The sequence below is a fragment of the Scomber japonicus genome, chromosome 23 (genome assembly GCF_027409825.1).
Source record: "Scomber japonicus isolate fScoJap1 chromosome 23, fScoJap1.pri, whole genome shotgun sequence".
NCBI lineage: Eukaryota > Metazoa > Chordata > Actinopteri > Scombriformes > Scombridae > Scomber > Scomber japonicus.
The window spans coordinates 9,477,640-9,496,304 of NC_070600.1; the positions used below are offsets into that span (position 1 = coordinate 9,477,640).

Sequence of the window (18,665 nt, forward strand, 5' to 3'; positions counted from 1 at the left end):
TGCCTCCGGCGTTGTGATCATATACATTGAGAGTCTCTCAGTTACTCTCAGACATTCTCCAGAGGGAGGAGACAGGCGTTCACATAGATCTAACCTTCTGGTACAGAGAGGTGAAGCATAGCAGAAGCTGAGGCGACTGAAATAATCTTGTTTCTGTGTGTAAATATCAACAGTCACTTCACGACTCACATGGGAGTGAAAGGTCACGTTTAACATCGCAGAAGAAATTGAAAGCCATATTGAACTGAGGATCTGTAGAATTGACATATAGATGGACTGAGAGAAATACTTGACAGATTAAGACCCTCCAGAGTGGGAGGTGACATTTATTCAATCAGAAGATTATCTTTCAAGGCGTGTAATGTCTAAAATTCACTCAACTGTGTTTGTATTTAATTTGAGAACAAGCTAACTAGTTTCATTAAAACTACACACAGAATGATAATAATGTCATGTTCAAGCAAATAAATCATCATGGTGATTAATGACGGTAGCACAGAAATAACTATAGAGATGGTTCTGTCTGTGTGTTTGTACTGTACATAGGTATGCAGCCTCAGTGAAGGACGGCTCCCAGTACTTTGTGCTCCTCATCATCACGGATGGTGTCATCTCTGACATGGCCCAGGCCAAGGAGTCTATTGTCAACGTAAGGGCATCTCTTGTAGCTGGTAACAGTTAACCCAAAACTGTGACCTCCATAACAAAACACAGTTCACTAAAAATATTTTGTTCAAATTGTACTTTCTGTTCGCTGTCTTTTAGTCTGAGAAACATCAGTTGCATATGTAAGTGACTTTAGTAGTACTTATAATAACGAGACTTGAAATTTGAGTATATACTAGGGTCCAAGTAGCTCTAAATTCAGAATGAAAGGTTCACTGACCTGGTGCAATTGTAAAGCTGAGAGCAGATCTGACTAAGGTTTAAACAGGTGATTTCAGGCATTTCTCTGCTTTCTCAGGCAGTGTTTAGGTCACACCAAAAGTATTCACATTGAATTTTGCACCTCATTAACAAGTGATGAAGTGTCTTGTACCTTAAATACAGTACAGTTCACTCAAAATGTAAAAGGCAAAAATACAATCAATATGCAAACCCTAACTAATAAAACTCAAATTAAATTTAAATCACTTTTTTTTGTTGAAAAAGATGAAATACAATGTGCATCACAAAAGATGAATAATAAAAAAAGTAAGCAGACAAATGAATACAATTTAATCCAAAAAGATACACTGTGAATGCTTGTTTGTTTCATTGAATTTAATCTATTCATTTATTTGGCAGGGACAATGCTGATTGATCAAAAGAGAAAAACTGCTACTGTATAAATTGTTAAGACTGAACTAGAGTTAGCCTGTTGCAGTACACATTTACCACTCAAATAAAGTCAAGTCTAACAAAATGCAGAGTGGTTAACAATGCATAATAAGTAAGGTAAGTTCAAAAACAAAAAACATGGAAGGAAAAGGAATACTGTTAAAGTGGTAAGAGGGATTGAATGATTGCTTGAACATAAAAAACATGAAAAACTATGTAAATGAGCAGAACTGTCATGGCCTGAGAACTAATTACCGCTGAGCAACAATGCATTTCTTCAATTCTTGCCATCCTGTTTGCTCCTGAAAGCAGAAATGTGACTCTAAGTTGGAAAACCACCGTGTCAGTATTTCCTAATTAGGTGATAAGGCAGATGACTGACAGCTTGTATTGACAATGAAATCACTGCTTGGGAAAAAGGCACATATTGTTGGTAATATTAATCTACCATATCCATACAGCACAGATGTCTCTGATGTTTGCTCATGTTATTCAGCTTGCGTCCTTCCTCTCCATCACTGTCAAGCTTGCTCCTGACAGATGCCAGAGTGCAATGGAGAATGCAAAGAAAGTTAACAGAGGACAGCAGCCATTTTTTGAGAAGACTGTGATCCATCTCAGGATTTTGAAAGAAGATAAACAGAGGAGAGGATAGGTTGAGATGAGTAAAGAGAAAAGAAGGTGATAAGGGGGAAAGCGGTGACAGAGTTGTGATAAGAAAAAAATGAAGGACGAGACAAGCAAAAGGTAGTAGAGCTCGAAAGAAAACCTTTACATAGGGGAGAGAAAGATTAATTTTGATGTACTATAATGAGGATACAAAGACATTAATTAGAAAAGCAGTAATTACAGTGCAGGGAAGGAAGGAAGGAACCCTAAAAGAGTTCATCAGAGTTCACACCTTATTTAAAAAAACATTTAAATTACATTGTTACTCCACCAAAAATGATCAAACACATGGCACAAACAATATCCATATATACAAAAGGCACATGAAAGCAGTAACAGTAGTAAAACAAAAAAAGAAAAAGAAAAAGTAGCTATGTACAACATAAGCAACATATGCATAAAGATGAAATCAGACATTTTTAAGATAAAGGCATCAGTGTCATATCCACTGAATTCCATCATTTTGAACCTCTTATTTTGAAGAAAAAGCTTTGAAGTCTTGATGTACAACGATAAGATAAATGGAAATATTGTTTTCATATAGTTGAATATCAGTGAATGTCTGATGATATATGTATACAAAATGTTAAAAGTAACTGGAATGTCTCATTAAGCTTATTCACCTGAAACCATTCAAAACCAGGATACTTTTCATCATTTACACACTTTATTGGATGGTTTGAAGTCATTGTGTGAGGCTTTAAGATCAGTGTCATCTGTAAATCATATAGGAAGATGATTTTTTAAAGGTCATTGCAAAGTTATTAATGTATTTTTAAAATATTAAAGGGCCGAGGATAGAACCCTGGGGTGCCCCAAAAAGTATTTTAAACTTTTTAGATATGTAATCATTAATGTATACAGATTACTTTCAATCATTGAAATAGTTAATAAGACATCCTTCACACCATATTTATTATGTTTTGAAATAAGACATACTTTGGTCAAATCTAAAAAGAAATCAAACACGACTTTTTGTATCATTTAAAGCACAAGATATATTGTTGACAAGCTACAACTGTGCTTTTTCATTTATGTATTTCTTATTGATTTGATGCTTGTAAAGGATGTTACTTTCAACTATGTGCTTTCCTGTATATGAAAAACAGGATAATATAGATATTGGATGCTGACAGTTTTTGATAAGATCATCTATCGCTCTGCAGCCTGAGCTCAACACATTACTCAAAAACAGCCAACATACACACCACTGCTGGCCCTCTCCTTCACTACACACGCACTGTGACACTTACACACACACACCAACACATGTCATTTGTAAGCTGTCAGTGTGTTCAGGCCATGTTGATGATTCTTTCGTCTCCAGTGTTATTCACTGTGATGTCTCGACCCACGCAAACACTGCGGGAGGTGCTGCAGTAAACACACACATCAAAGATTCACACACACACATTCTTACACATACTGTGTGTACTATATGCAGGCAGGCATGCACACTGATATGAACACAACATGATCTGAGAATGCTTTGTTCACCACTGATGAAGACAAAAGGCCCCACATGGAACATTTTTCACAACTAAAATGTTTTTTTTTAATTGATGTAATATTTATTGTTCCTCTCTGCTCCTTCCCCGCAGGCCTCCTGTCTGCCAATGTCAATCATCATCGTGGGGGTGGGACCCGCAGAATTTGATGGTAAGGCAACATCTTGTGAGTAATGTTCATGTGCAAGAAACATCTGTTTGTGCTTTATAAAGTCTGTGCTCTGGGGAAAAGAAGCCCTACTCTTCAGTTGTTGATCCTCCAATGACTGGTTAGGTGATCATTTTTATATTTGCATACTTCTGAATTCATCAACTAAGAAATAATGCACACTCCTTTTGAGTCTCCTCAGCCTTTTTTTTTTATCCTTTTTATTCTCTTCAGCCATGATTGAGTTAGACGGTGATGAAGTCAGAATCTCGTCCAGAGGAAGATATGCTGAGAGGGACATTGTTCAGGTAGACCTCTTTTTTCTTTCTCTTCAACCATTCCCCACTTGTTTTTTTTTTTACTCTTTTTTTATTTAATGTGAGTTTTTTTTTTTTACTGTCTTCCAAAATTAAATCATTTCCAAGTTAATGAATTAGTTCTGCCACTCAATTCTACATCTTTTTTCTTCTTCCTGATGATTTACATGAAACGTGATCCTAATTTTGACAGTCGTCTGCAGTAGAAATAGCAGTGCCAGCCCACTGTCAGTGATCTTGATCAGCGTGTCATAAGGCAGGTGACTGTCGATCTCTGTCTGTGGCGCTTTGGTTTGGTAAATTTCTGCTGTCGTCTTCTGGCTGCTTCTGTGGATGGAGACGCTGAACACAACCAGACAAACTGTCTCCACAATGCTGACTGACAGAATGAGCTGTTGCAAATTTGTGTTTCTGTCACCAAGTCGTATTGCTGCTGGTGTGAATAGTTTTGACGCAAATGCCCAATTTACTCTTTTTTTGAGTGATATAAAATCCAGTAGAGCCCATTTGTTATAGTTATGTAGCCTTTTTTTTAAATGGTAGTATTACTAATATTGAGGACCTGATTTTTAAAGATTTCCCCATTGATTCCAACTAAGTGACTAGTATCCAAATCCATTCAGTGAGGATGAATTCATGTTCAACAGCTTCAGGAGACATTTATCTCCAAAAATGACAAATGACAAATTAACAGACTGTGGAAGTGCTGTGTGCAATCTTCGTCACTTTATTTTTCAAGGTGAGTATCTAGAGAGTACCTGAGCCTTGTCCAACTCTGTCCATGCAGACAGACACCTGATCACCTCGACCCTGTGGTACACCAGACCACAGATGGCAAGACCGACACACACTAATGCACTTCACATGAGCTGTGAAGGGTCTGCCAGATCTCTGCTGCTGTGTCTTTTATTCAGTTTCTCTTTCTCATTAAAGTAGATGAAAGGAGACCCTCAGCTGAATCAACCCACAGTCTTACTCTTCATACTTATGCCAATGTCTGGTATCAAGGCAAAGAGATTAAATGCAAACATTAAGTGGCAGCCTTTTGTTTAGTTGAGATGCAGCAAAGTCACGTTTTTCTCCTCCATGACCTTTTTACCGCCACTGTCATATCACACTCCTTCGCACCCTCCTTCAGCCCACGTGGATGAGGGAGGCACGCTCATTAGTGGGCTTTCTAACAAGATTCAGTACACACAAACACACATACACACACACACAGGTGATCTATGCAGAAAAGATCAGGAGATGGTGTTAAGTAAGTTTCAGTAGTGGAACATTACAGCAGCTCTGCCTACAGGCTCTCATTACCAACAAGTTTATAACCTCTGGTGACACTGTGAAGTTTACATTTCACAGCAAGGGTTTCATACACAAATTGGCATCTCATATGATCTTGTGATTGTGAGTGACAACAGCTCATTAATTAAATGAAAGTGTCTCATATCATTTAGTTCAGTAATATTTTCTACCTGAGAAGGTTTGTTACATTAGACTTCACCATTACAACTGACATGCGCTCACATTTATGTAATCTGCTCAAAGCAGGCACATTAGGATGGTGAAGGAGGCAGGGACCTTCAGATGTAAATAATGAGTTGCATCAGGGTGGTTAAAGATGGTTAAAGAAGTCAATGTGTCCAGGGGCTCTTCAGCAAGACCTTGATATTAATGTTGATAAAAAATGTTACTTCAGAACTTGTGAAGTGGCACTCACAAGCAAACTATGGCTGGTGCAGTACCTCTGATGACCACTAGTGCATTCAGCCAGCTATTATGTGCCAAAAATTATATTTATAGCATACACAGTCACTAAATGTAATGTACATATTTGTTGTGTTAAAATGTAAAACTGTGATAACAAAGGAAAGTTGCTGTTTTATTGTAACTTGAGTCTAATTTTTTATAGTTCTGTTCATAGGGCAAAGTAAGATCTGGGGGGCTGGTTGCTAAGATGGTTGCTAAGATCTAAGAACATGACATCATCAAATCAATAAAATGTGAAGCTTTCATAAGAAAACTGTGGAAAATGTGTCAAAAGTTGAACCAGGAAGTTGATCTCTAAACGATTACTGTTTAATTATCTATTTGAACCTGCACAGGTTCAGCCTAATATTGGATGCCACTAATAATTTGAGCCAAAGCATGGATGTGTCTTGTTGCTGGATCCATCTCTTCTTTCTGTCTTAAAGCAATTTAAGTGCAATTTCACACATCAGCAGCCCCAAATGGCATCAGTGAACTAAACATCTCTGTGAAAACATGACATCATTAATTTGAACATTCCTTTTATCTACATTTGCTGCTCGCCTCGGGGATCAGATTCTCTTTCAAATGCTGCTGTTTAGCAGAAAGTTTGAATCTCACCCATCCCTGTGCGCCAGGCAACCAGACACCAGTTTCCTTTCAGCCAAAAATCTGTAGCAGCCCCAATTTGTGATCTACAGTACAGTTTACAAAATCAATCGGCAGTTCACAAGAGTTTCTACTTCTTAAAGTAGTGAACAGAGCAACTTGGGGGATTAGTTATATATTATAAAATTGTAATTATTTCTTTGAATTTCTGTCCTCTCTCCTTGATTTTCCCATTTTTCATGCTGTCATGCATTTCACCCTCAGCCCTCTGCTATTAATCTTTTTCTTTCTCACTTGTCTTCTTCCTTGTTTTACTGTACATCTTTACTCTTACATCTGTACTCCAAACCACCTGTCTCTCCACTTGTCATTTTAGTAGTCTTGATTTCAGACTGAGGTAGACAAAAGGGATAATCGCTGATGACCACCACTTTGCTTGTTGAAATGACACCTTTCTCTGTCAGATTTTATACGACGGATTTCAATGTTTCCAGCTGACTCATTTTCAAACAGCAACACTTAAAGCCCTTAAATACACCTTTTCTTTACATTGTGGTAAAAACTTGAGGTTAAAGCTAATCTCTTCCAGGCAAAAAGTTTCAGCTTCCATCTCGATTGGTGACCCCCGTTTGGTGACCCATGTTTGGTGACCCATGTTGAAGGCATGGCAATAAAGAAACACCATTGTTCTTGTATTGTAGCGCTAGTTAGCACTAGTATTTAAAAGTTTAATTTAAAGTTTAAGTTTAATGTTATTTCATTCTAATATCAAGCCTACTTTGCGTACACAGTATGCTTGGACAATAATGATATTTCATTATTCATATTTTGTAACTGTATTTAATGTCACTTTTAGCATTACAAGACAAAAGGCTTTTAGGTTCAGGCCTCATCATGACTGACACAAATTTATGGTAACAAGATACAGTGGGGAAATATGTCACAGTGGATGTGCTTCTGATAAGGGGTTTAAATAGAGCCTGTATCTCCACAACATGTAGTTGGTTAGTGGTGTGTTCCTGAGTTCTTGGAGTCACTTTAACTCGTGTTTCTTGCCTCTCCTTCTCCTCAGTTTGTCCCATTCAGAGACTACATCGACCGAACGGGAAACCACATCCTGAGCATGGCCCGGCTTGCCAAAGACGTTTTGGCCGAGATCCCCGACCAGTTCCTCTCCTACATGAGAACCCGCGGTATCAAGCCATCGCCGGCACCGCCTCCCTACACGCCACCGGGGCAACCCCTCCAAACCCAGATATGAGGAGCAAGCAGGAGAAGGGTTTTGGAGTCCAGAGGTTTGCTGAGCTGACTTTAAAAGCATAAAAAATACTTCCATCTCCTTAAAGCCACTCTCTAGCCTTGGCGTCATGGATCACGGTGGTCTTTCTCGTGTTCAGGAAGCTGCATGCCGGGCCAGGAGAGTGACGCTTTTGAGGACAGGAAAAGCCAATGAGAGTCTGTTTACTTCCACTGTCAAGCATTCCCGTTACTGTCTGGAATTTTTGTGAAGCCTGGGGAAAACCCGGACAGGCTTTGGTGAGTCTGGATTCAACCTGGAACGAAGAAAGAATGAAGGAACTGTTTTTATTTTTGTTTGTTTGTTTGATTTTTGAAAACACGGTAAAGAGAATGTCTCCAGACAAAAACTAAGGAATCACTTGATCTTAAATGAACACTTAACTTTTCCTGTAAATAACTGGACATATGTAACTTCTTTCTTTCTGTCTCTCTTTCTATCTCTCTCTCTCCAACTCACTCATTGTTTACAGTAAATGCTAACAAGGATTTTTACTGTTGATACTTTTATATACACATAGTTTCAATATAAAGCTTGTAATACTCTCTCTCTTTCTATCTCTGTCTCTCTATCCCTCTTTCTCTCTCTCTCTCTCTCTCTTTCCTGGCATGTGCGTCAGGTAGCAGCAGTGCAGGTCCTGGTAGCCCTTCTGTACCGTACCGTACCGTGCTGTACCGTACCGTACTGTATTCTGGTGTTTGTATTAACCTTTTGCATGAGTGTAGCCTCAGTCAAGTGCATGCATACGATAGTGGCCCTGCACTACCTCTTCGAACCATCTGTCTGTCTGTCTGTCTGTCTACCTGTCTGTCTGTCTGTAGGGGGTGAGTGCCTGTATCTCCATTTGTTACTTAACCCTGTTTGTTTGTCTGCACTGCTCTCAGGCCCCAGAGGTCTGTCTGTGTCTATCTGCCTTCTTATGAAGCTTTCCTTCCCCTCTCTCTCTCTCTCTCTCTCTCTCAGTCGCTCTCATCTTCTCGCTCCTATCACATCTAATAGCTGTGTTTCCATGCAACCACTCTTTATTTCCCCTTTTTAACAAGTTCTTATACATGAAGTGAACACACAAAAAAACATCTTATATCTTTTTATTTGGTTGACTTGATAAATATTTTGGCATTCTGAAATATAAAATATGTCATTTCCAATTTTAAAGAAAAGTTGTCTTCATGCATACTGTGATACCTTCAAAAAATGTATTATTATTATTAATAATAATGTGTGATATCTACAGGTGAAACCATGAAATATGGGCAACTTTTGCAATCATTTAAGAGCTAATTTTACTTTTAGAAAGCTGATTTCTTTGCTAAGATGATTCAAATCATTCTATTTCTTCATTGATTGATTGATTGATTTATTTATTTCAAATTTAACTGTTGAATGGAAAAATAGCTACTATCATTCTCTCTTTCTCTCTCTCTCTCTTTCTGTCTCTTCTCCTCCAAACTGCCTTGGCAATAGGATGCCCACATGCCCAGGGGTTTTGTCTCATTGTGTCGTGTACTGTAACACCACATCCCTGCCCATGTTAAAAACGACAGCAGCTGCTCTCAAACTTAATACAGTTTGAGCATATAGAGCCCAGAGGTCAAAAATGCAGAGAAAAACACACTTTCCCTATGTTGGCTTTTTTTTCTTTTCTTTTTTTTGTTCCAATTTTGTTTTGGGTGTGTATATTTTTATTGCACCTTTTAGCTTTGATATAGCTTTTTATATGTTTGTTTTTATGATGTGTGTATTTATATGTGCCAATCATGTGTAAAAGGATGATTCGCGTGATTCCCGTCAGTCGCTTGACAATTTTTCCGACAAGTTTCCAATAACATCGAATGATCGTTTCTAAAACCGTCTAATGAATGAAAGAGAGCCGTTTCTGTCATGAATGTGGAAAGACTGAAGTGTTGCAATGAAGTTAAAAATGTGTTTGTGTGTGAGTGAAATTTGCGTGCTGTGAAAAAATGATGTCTATGTCAAAACATTACATGGAATGTTTCAAAAGTCTTAAAAAAAAACATTTTAACATTGGATAGCAAGCACCAAAAAATGTGAAAGGATATTTTATTATTGAAGTGATGTTTTTTTTTGTATGAACACTCTTAAGTACTTTAAAGCTATGATTTTGCTCAAGTTATGCTTCATATGACCAAATCTTATGTTATAAGCACTTGTTTATAATGGAGCAGATGTTTCCAGGTGTTTCACTCCATTTTTACAGATCTGGTTACCACAGAAAATCCAATAGGATCAATAGTGATTACACAACAGGGACTACCTAAATAATTCATTAACTTTCCAAATATAAATAATTACAGGAATATTGTGTTCTGCAAGTAACAATAACAAGCAGTATATTCTGTTTATACTACTGATCATTTTGCATGAGAGGGACACAGTTAATGTTTGCCCTGCAGTCCTGGAGCAGGTTAATAATATGACCCTGTTATCAAGGTTTAAGCCTCAAGCTTAACTAATCACACAGTTTTTACTATGTTCCATTATTGTTCCATTGTGCAGTGTAACAGAGAAGAATTCTACATCTAAAATCACAATGTTTGGATCTTACATTGTCTTTTACCTTTTGTACAAACATTTAAAAATGGTATATAAGCTATGGATCCTAATTTGAATCTGTATTAACCTGGTTGGTTTACACCCTGAATTTTCAGCAGTGAAAAAATGTACTTGTTGCTCAGCTTCAACTCAGAATAATTTGTTTTAAATATCCTACTGCCTTCAATAGTTTAGAAACAGTTAAAGCTTGACATTCCCATGTTCATCTTTCTTTCCACATAACCTCCCCATGATATGTATGTGTATGTGTGTGTGTGTGTGTGTCTTTGCTTAGTAGGAGTAATCTCACTCTTGCAACCACCCACTGCATTCAAAGCATAGCTGGACACATCATTAGGACTGAAGGTCAAATAAGGATCTCATTACTGTCTCAGCAGATATACTGTAAAACTCACATTCTCTAAACCAGATATCCAACAGTGCAGGGGTCAGAATTGGCTTTATTATAGCTATTACTGATTGGAAAGGCAGAGATGTGATTTGGGATTATCTGCTTGCATTCAGCTACATTTTTGATGTTAGTCCTTGGTTACAATTCAGAAAAAAATCCCCTCTGATGGACACAAATTACTGTATCAGAAGATTCCTTTATTATATTGTGGCAGGTTGAAAAGCTAATGTTCTGGTCATGGTGAAAACACAAAACATCCATTAAAAAGGTTTATGTAACTTTTTCTGAACAGCAGCCACTGTAGGGAAAAAAACACAATTACAGAATTACATTTAAGGAAAATTATTGTCTATTACTCATTTATTTTTCTTTTAAATGGTTTAAATTAGCACAGGTAGTCACAAAGAGTAATGAAGCCAGCAAACTGACTAAGTTATAAAGCAATATATGTAAAGTTTGCTAACGTTAGCAAACATTACCGTAGCATGAAACCTTGAGCTAGCGGTTTGACATGACCAAGAAAAGTTGTAGTACAGTGCATTACATTGCTCATGAATTTAACTTTTTATTTCTAAAAATAAGAATATGATCTTTTTTTCAATAGATACATTGTCTCACAACTGACTAGAAACAATTTGACACGAAGGGAGAGATGAAAGTAAATATATTCCCTTTTCTGCCAACTTTCACGTTGCTCCAAACAATTGCAGCAAAAACATTGACATGACATTTTCTTGACAGATTTGTCCTTAGTAAATGCTTGGCCAGATTATGTCCCAGGATTCTAGTGTTTAGCAGAGGAGATGCTACAAGATTAGCCTTTCATGCTAACGGAATGGCAACCTACCTCCTGTTCCTAGTTGTGTGTTCTTCAGCAAATTCTTTCAGGGTAGAAACATGCAACTCTTGCTATTAGATTTCCATGACAAGACTTGTTAGCAAGGGCAGGACACTGTATGGAAGTAAAAAGAGGCTGTAAGAATTTATTTTTTTATGTTTTTTTTTATAATTTATGATGTTTTTCCATGAAAACCATCTATCTGAATGTATAGGATTCTTCTGTTTTTCTTTTTTTCTTTTATGTTTTTGTATGAGTTCACAAATTTAGATCCACAAAATAACATTGTCCAATAAGCCTGTTCAAATAATGTATTCAAGTTGCTCAAATTTAATTGGCCATTTTAAGATAAAAAAAAAAGTCTGGTCAAAACAACAAGTTACAGAAATTGAGCTTGATACCTGGATTTGTCAAGCAAAATATTTCAGTGCTACAATATCAGTGGTGTTTAATTTTCTCTTATAAAAATATTTGGTTTTTTTGGCCTTTCTTTACTTCCATACACACAGACATACACATCATTTTTTGCCATAGTCATAGCTGCCAGTTGTTTTGTGTGATTATTATTATTATTATTTACTTTGTAATCATAGTGCAACAGCTCACTAACTTTGTCTAGCCCCATGAAGCTGCGAGTGTGTGCGCATGTGTGTGTGTGTGTGTGTGTGCATGCATGTGTTTGATATAGGTCTACTTTGTACGTGTGTGTGTGCGAGTGTGTGTGATTGCCTCTGAGGCGCCTTTTATAGTGTTTTAATAGACTACGTGAGGCGTTAACACACATAAGATCTTTGTTTACTAAAGCTATCCAAATAATATATTGTATGCTCGTCATATCTTCTTAACAATGTGCACTATGTTTGCATGTACAGTTTTACAAAGGATGCACCAGTTCCTTTTGTTAAAAACTGAGTGTTTTGAAATATAAAAATCTATATGAAAAATTAACTGTACAAAATGGCCTTAAATCTCTCAATGATTTTCTTGGAATTGTGCGATGCCTTCTTCAGAAAAATGAATTGTTTAAGGAATTAATCGTTATCTATTTTGTGTCAGTGTTTTTATTGCTTTCTAGTGTATTTTTCTTTGCACAAGTTCAAATATGGAAAAAAAAAATCTTGTACTTTTTTGAAACCGTGATTAATCAGAGAAAGCATGGCTGAAGTACTGATTGTCTGATAATACATATAATAGATGACTATTTCTGTATTGAACTATGGATTTTTAAATAAATATTCATATAAAACACAAAATTGAGTGTTATTTTTTCATTGTTTTTCATATGTGTCTTTTATCCCCTTAGGACAGGACATTAAGACACAAAACAACATGGACACAGGACCACTGGCATTGAGTATACCACTACATGCTATACTCCAGAACATGATGAACATGTCACATTGATTCATCTCAAACTGTCACTGGTGCATCTTTCTGTTTCTTTGAATCAGTCTGATTTACTACTGTCTGTTTCCTAAAATACACAATTTAGAATTATTTCTCAGTTTTTATCTCTGCAATTAATTAACACCTGTTTCAAGAGGCAATTAGTAACCCCGTGACACAAAAATACCAAAATAGGTAGTGTTTTTCTGTGGGGGGTTGATAGGGCTCTTCATCAGCTCTCAATAACCCAGCAAGCCGTTTGGCAAGTGCTGAGATTCCTGACTTTTTGACAGTCATGATCCAACTTGTTTTCTCTTTTCAAATGAAAACTGTCAAAATTTTAGGTTATTTTGTCTCACTTCTGCCACTCTGGCTGACAGTAGGGTTAGATAGTCATGCTGCACAAGTGAACATCCTTCCTACTGCTCACTGGGAGAGGTTAATCAACGTTTTTGGTTACTTAAAACTTTAATATGCTCAGTCACTGCCTTTAGAAGATTGATACCACCTGTTGATCTTCTCATCTGAACTAACTCATGGCAAGAAAGTGAATGAGCCAAAATGTAGAACTGTTCCTTTAAATGCAGCACATACACATCTATATTAGAACAGAATAAAAATACTAAATTACTATATTAATTAAAGTAGACAACTAACATACACCAGTCCCTCTATTTTATGTGCAAATGACCTCAGTTTCCTTGCTTGTCTTCCAAACAGTCACCTCTTTGAGTATTTAAAACCAAAGTATTAGGGAACCATTAGTTTAATGGAGTCCTTGAGGTTTAGTCGTTGCATGGATGGAGGGAGTTTTCTTCTTTTTTTGCCACTTGCATTTAAAAATAATAAGACATCAGCTTACAGTCACATGAAAGTATTACCACAACTTTATTGACTTTTTGTTAATGAGCAGACTTGCTGCCATAGCAAAACACCACATGGCTGATAAAAGACCTTCCTGTGAAACTTCCTACACTCTGCCTCCATCTCATTATGGAACATATGCATACATTTTCACACACGAACCATCGTATGCATCCACGCGAGCTGCAGTTTATACGGTAACTTCATTAGTATTCACCTGCCGTATGTTTGCCACAATTAGCGCCATTCCTGCAAACTCCCACTCACTGTGCATCTGTTTCAAGCTTAATAACAAACATGTAATGTCCCTTAGTACGCTGTGTGTTGAGTTGCTGTCACCATCAGGTTGTCACTCTGGTAAGCAGTGAGGAAGATGCAGAGTCAACAACATATGGATTTGTTGCCAATTATCTCCCCATGTAACACGATGTTGTCAACAGGGAAACTTCAGAGTAGACTATACTTATATACAATGCATGTGTGTATTAACTGGTATATTTTCAGTTTTGAATGCTCTGATTACATGTTTAATACATTGGGGTGAAATCTCTAAGTTATCAAAAGCTGTGTTCCTGCAACTCCTATAACAGACTTTGACTTTACAGGAATTGATGGCTTAGTTTCAGGCAAATTAAAGTAAGGCATCCCTTATAAATATGTCTAAATGGCTGATTGTGACAGAGGCAGATGCAATCAAGTATGCACCCACTGTCCTGCTGTCTACAGAGGACCCAATCAATCACCATCAACCCTCTTGTGTATATTAGATAGATGTCAGGTGTTGGCCCTGTCAGTTTTTCCCCTTCATAAACGCGATAACAAATTTAGAGAGCGGACAAAATTGGCTGATAAATTTGCCTCATTACAGATCCATATTTGCATATATTTGCAAAACAAATTTGTTCAGTCGGCTTCACATTTGGCCCCCGCTAAAAAAAAAATGTAAAAAACTCAAGCCTGAAATTGTGGATTGCTTGTCTGAAATGAAGCGAAATGGAAGCTCAAATGAAGTTTGAACAGGCGTGTTGTGATAGGACAGCATGAGGGAAGAGTTTCATATGAGCAAAAATGAAACCGCTGTTTATTATTTATTTACAGACAGGGATCTGTTAGACGGGGAGGATGATGGAGAGTCTTTGTGTGTGTGTGTGTGTGTGTGTGTGTGTGTGTGTGTGTGTGTGTGTGTGTCCATATTCTGTCCAAACTAGATTTATTTTCTCTTGATGTAAATGTCCTTAATTCCTCAAACTATCAAATCTTCAAATATTTTTTAAAGACCACCAAACACAGTATTTTTTTAATATGTTTCTTGATGGTAAAATGGTAAAAAAAAGTTGAAAAAAAAAGGTATGGTGTCTTAATCTGCATCTGCTCTGGGGAAACTGGAGAATTAGACAAGAAAAGGGTCAAATCACATGTACATGGGTTGTATATTTAAAAAACTGTCTGACATTACTATTCAGCTTATGTTGTTGTGCACTTCAATTTATATTCTTGGACAGGTTGACATATGTTGGTTTTTTGTAAAGAGGTATTGTGTTTTCTGATTTTTGCATTTTCCGTTGTTTTCCTTCCTGTGTCTGTGTCTATCTACACACCTACACACCTGCCCTGCATCAGCCTTCATTAGCCCTGCTCTATTCTCTGTGTTTCTCCCAGCCAGTCAGCTCCCTGTGTGCTCTCACTCCCCTCTCCTGAGCTTCTCTGCCCATCTTCCCACCTGTACTCCATCTCCTCGTCACTTCAGTTAGTATTTATGTCCTGGTTTTCTCTTCAGTCTTTGTTGGGTCCTTATTTTGTAGCAACAGTCTTATGGAAGTTTGTAAAATAGTCATAAAATTTGATCTGAAGATATGAACAAGGACATGAGTTTTCCATATTTTACATGCGACAGCGTACACTTTTTGCCACCTATCTAGCCATCCACCCAACCTGTTACCTCTTAACATGGAAAATTGTACCTTTTTATATAGGCATCATAAATGGTGTCTGTCTCAGATGTGGTATTGAATGAAATATTCTTCCAATCCAAATACATTAGTATACTCTTTTATTTTCTTCAAAACAAAAACACCCCACCAGGCCCCGCCAAACTTATGGTGCATTGTGCTAGACCAATGAGGTGTTGCACAAGCCCACTTTCAACATTTTGAGAAGATTAGAGATTACAATGTGTGCTTAAATTTAGGGTAAAATAATTAACTATAATCAGTGGATGTTTGGGCTATATTCTCTTCCTGATGACTTTTACTTTTAGTGCAGTCAAAAAGAAATGAACACTCTTGAGATGGATAATATTGCCCATTCCTATTCTAAACATTTGCTGTGAGGTCTTCATTTAGTAGTTTAATGCACACGTACTTATTTACAAAATCAATTATGCAACATCTAGGGCAAACATATTCTTTTTCAGTGGCCCACACAAATCCTAGCAGCCACATGCTGTGCATTTAATCTAAAAACCATCAAATACACATTAGGATAAGTGAAAATGAAGTCTCTTTATGTGGAGCAAAGCTATGTTATCTTACCCAGTGAGTGTGGGTCTGTCCACTGGTTCCTGTTTTTCGCACCACAGGAGTGGCAGAGATCAGGGAATCTGTTACAGATATAGTTAGCGAACCTTCAGTATACTTATATATGCAAGACCATCACATTCATACGTGACTCATCAATGTTTTGGCCATTTCCAGCCTCATTCTGTTGACCCCCTCCAGGTCAACCAGAAAGTCAGGCTTTTGTCCTTTCAGCACAGGCTGTGCCACCTTGAATACAGATTGGAGTACGGTCTTTCTTTGGAAGAGATGAATTAACTGACAAAAATGGAAACTTACTTTACAGGCCAGCACCCCACACATAATGTGTTGTCCTACTGGTGGGTGTTGGTTGACCACCTGGACACTTGCACATTCCTCCTCCTGATTAAGCTAAAAGAGAAAACATAGATGTATATGGAAGGGACTGGCTAAGATTTGCTTACTTTGTTATTTCCTGGCATTTCTGCAGCTGTGCAGCTCCAAATGGGTCCACAAAAAGGGTCCTTCATTCCATAGGGTAGCCTTTTAAAATGCACAGCTGGGCTCCTAAATGTGCATGAAGCTTTTATTCAGCTTTTTATGTGGGCTAAAAATGCATAGAGAGTGCAATATATGTCCTTGCAACCTGCTTCAATGAATATGTCATACTGTGCAGCATCCAGCTACAAAAATAACAAGTGTTAAAATGACTTTAACACTCTGAATAAGACATTGTTAGGATTAGAATGATGATGCTCACCTATCTCAGCCCTGAGATATGCTATTCCATATAGCAATCATGTCCAATGTATCTATAACGAGACCTTTGATGGCACTTATTGTGATTTGACAGACATGTAGAAATGTAATACCTGCAAAAAGCTTACTTTGTCATTGTTAGACTAATCTATTTTTTAAAAGGCTGCTTAAAGCAAATTTACATGAATCCAATTCCTTTCCAGGGGACAAGGCTCTGGAGATCTGAGGTAAAGAGCTTGTAGGAACCAGCCTTTGCCCACATATGTCTCCCTGGAGCTACTCTGTATTTACTCTCTGGTAAATGTTTATTGTACCAGTAGGTAGGTACATATTGTTGTAATTTTTACTGGCTTTTATTGTTTTGCTCTGTGAAAGATTTCATACCCAAATGCACTTTAGCTGTGATTTACAGTGAAAGAGAAAGAGGCTAAGAAGAGTCTGTATGCTCAGGGAATAAACTGGGGTGGGGGGATTTTTTTTTGGTGAAAGCTTACTTTTGTTTTTTGCATGTTTTGGAAATTTGACCATGTTTAACATAGATATCCAACATCATAACAGTATATGAACAGAAAACCACAAAAAGCATTGTATGTACACTTTAATCAATTAGTTGCTAACTATTAAACTAATAAGCAACTATTCTGATAATTAATTAATTAATAATTTTGAGTCATTTCTGAGTTTCCAGCTTTTAAAGTGAATATTTGCTGGTTTCATAAGTCCTGTATGGCAATAAACTGGGTTGTGAACCGTTTTTTTTCTTTTTTTTCTGGCATTTTATGAACCAAACAACTTACCTATTAATCAATAACGAAAACAATCACTAGTTGCAGTCCTAGTCATGAGTACAACATTATTATAGGCCTGCCATGTTAAATTGGTTGGTTTTTTTGTTGCATTCACATTCATCCTGTGTTTTTTATTTCTTGCTGCATTTTGACATTCAGGGTTTTTTGTTTTTGGACTTTTTTTGCATTGTGGCCACTAGCTTGACCTTTACAATTGGCATGAGCTCTTTAGTGGCAAAGGAAAGACAATTTTAGGGCAAAAGATTTGGGTATTGGCACATAACTGACAACTTTAAAATGAATCCAGATTATATCCATGATTATAATAATAGCATCTTAAGCTAACGTTTGCTAAATATACAAGTGTGAAATTTAAAAGGCAGAGGACAGCCACATGAACAATATGCCATATTGTATGCATTGTGTGTTTGTAACATGAAGGTGATTTCTCTCTCTCTCTCTCTCTCTCTCTCTCTCTCTCTCTCTCTCTCTCTCTCTCTCTCACTCTCCGCACAAACGGGAGAGCCTCGTGCAAGCCTCAGGTGGCTATAAATAGCTTTATTTTCCCAGCGTCCCTTGTGGCCAAGGGAGGAGATGGGTGGATTGATTGAGGGGTGAAGAGAGGCAGAGTGAGAGAAAGGTGCTAATATCACTGTCAATCAACATCTAATGCAATGCCAGCAGAGAAGGAGTGAGGGAGAGAGAGAGCGAGTATGGTAACAAACTGACTTACACTGCGCGGACAAAGACACAACATCCATGCACAAACACACACATACCACAGAGGAATAAGACTGCTCATTAACAGCAATAGAGCACTACATCAAGGCTATGGATTCAAGGCAAGCTTCCTGGAGAGCAGCACAATAGGCAAATTTAATTATGATTTCATTATCCAATTTTTTCTTATTTGTGCACCCATTAGTCGTAATAAT

The 18,665-nt window shown here is 37.3% G+C and overlaps 1 protein-coding gene across 3 annotated transcripts in view; it reads left to right on the forward strand.

Moving 5' to 3' along the window:
• The window catches only part of LOC128353340 (copine-8), an 88,206-nt gene extending 79,661 nt beyond the window's left edge, over window positions 1-8,545 (forward strand). For 2 of the 3 annotated variants that reach the window (XM_053314029.1, XM_053314032.1), the window contains 4 exons: window positions 547-649; window positions 3,591-3,648; window positions 3,880-3,953; window positions 7,390-8,545. In XM_053314029.1, the coding sequence (XP_053170004.1) occupies window positions 547-649; window positions 3,591-3,648; window positions 3,880-3,953; window positions 7,390-7,578 (424 nt within the window). In that variant the 3' untranslated portion in view covers window positions 7,579-8,545. The remainder of the gene's footprint in view (window positions 1-546; window positions 650-3,590; window positions 3,649-3,879; window positions 3,954-7,389) is intronic. The other variant, XM_053314030.1, reaches the window with a different exon arrangement.
• Window positions 8,546-18,665: the final 10,120 nt, after the last annotated feature.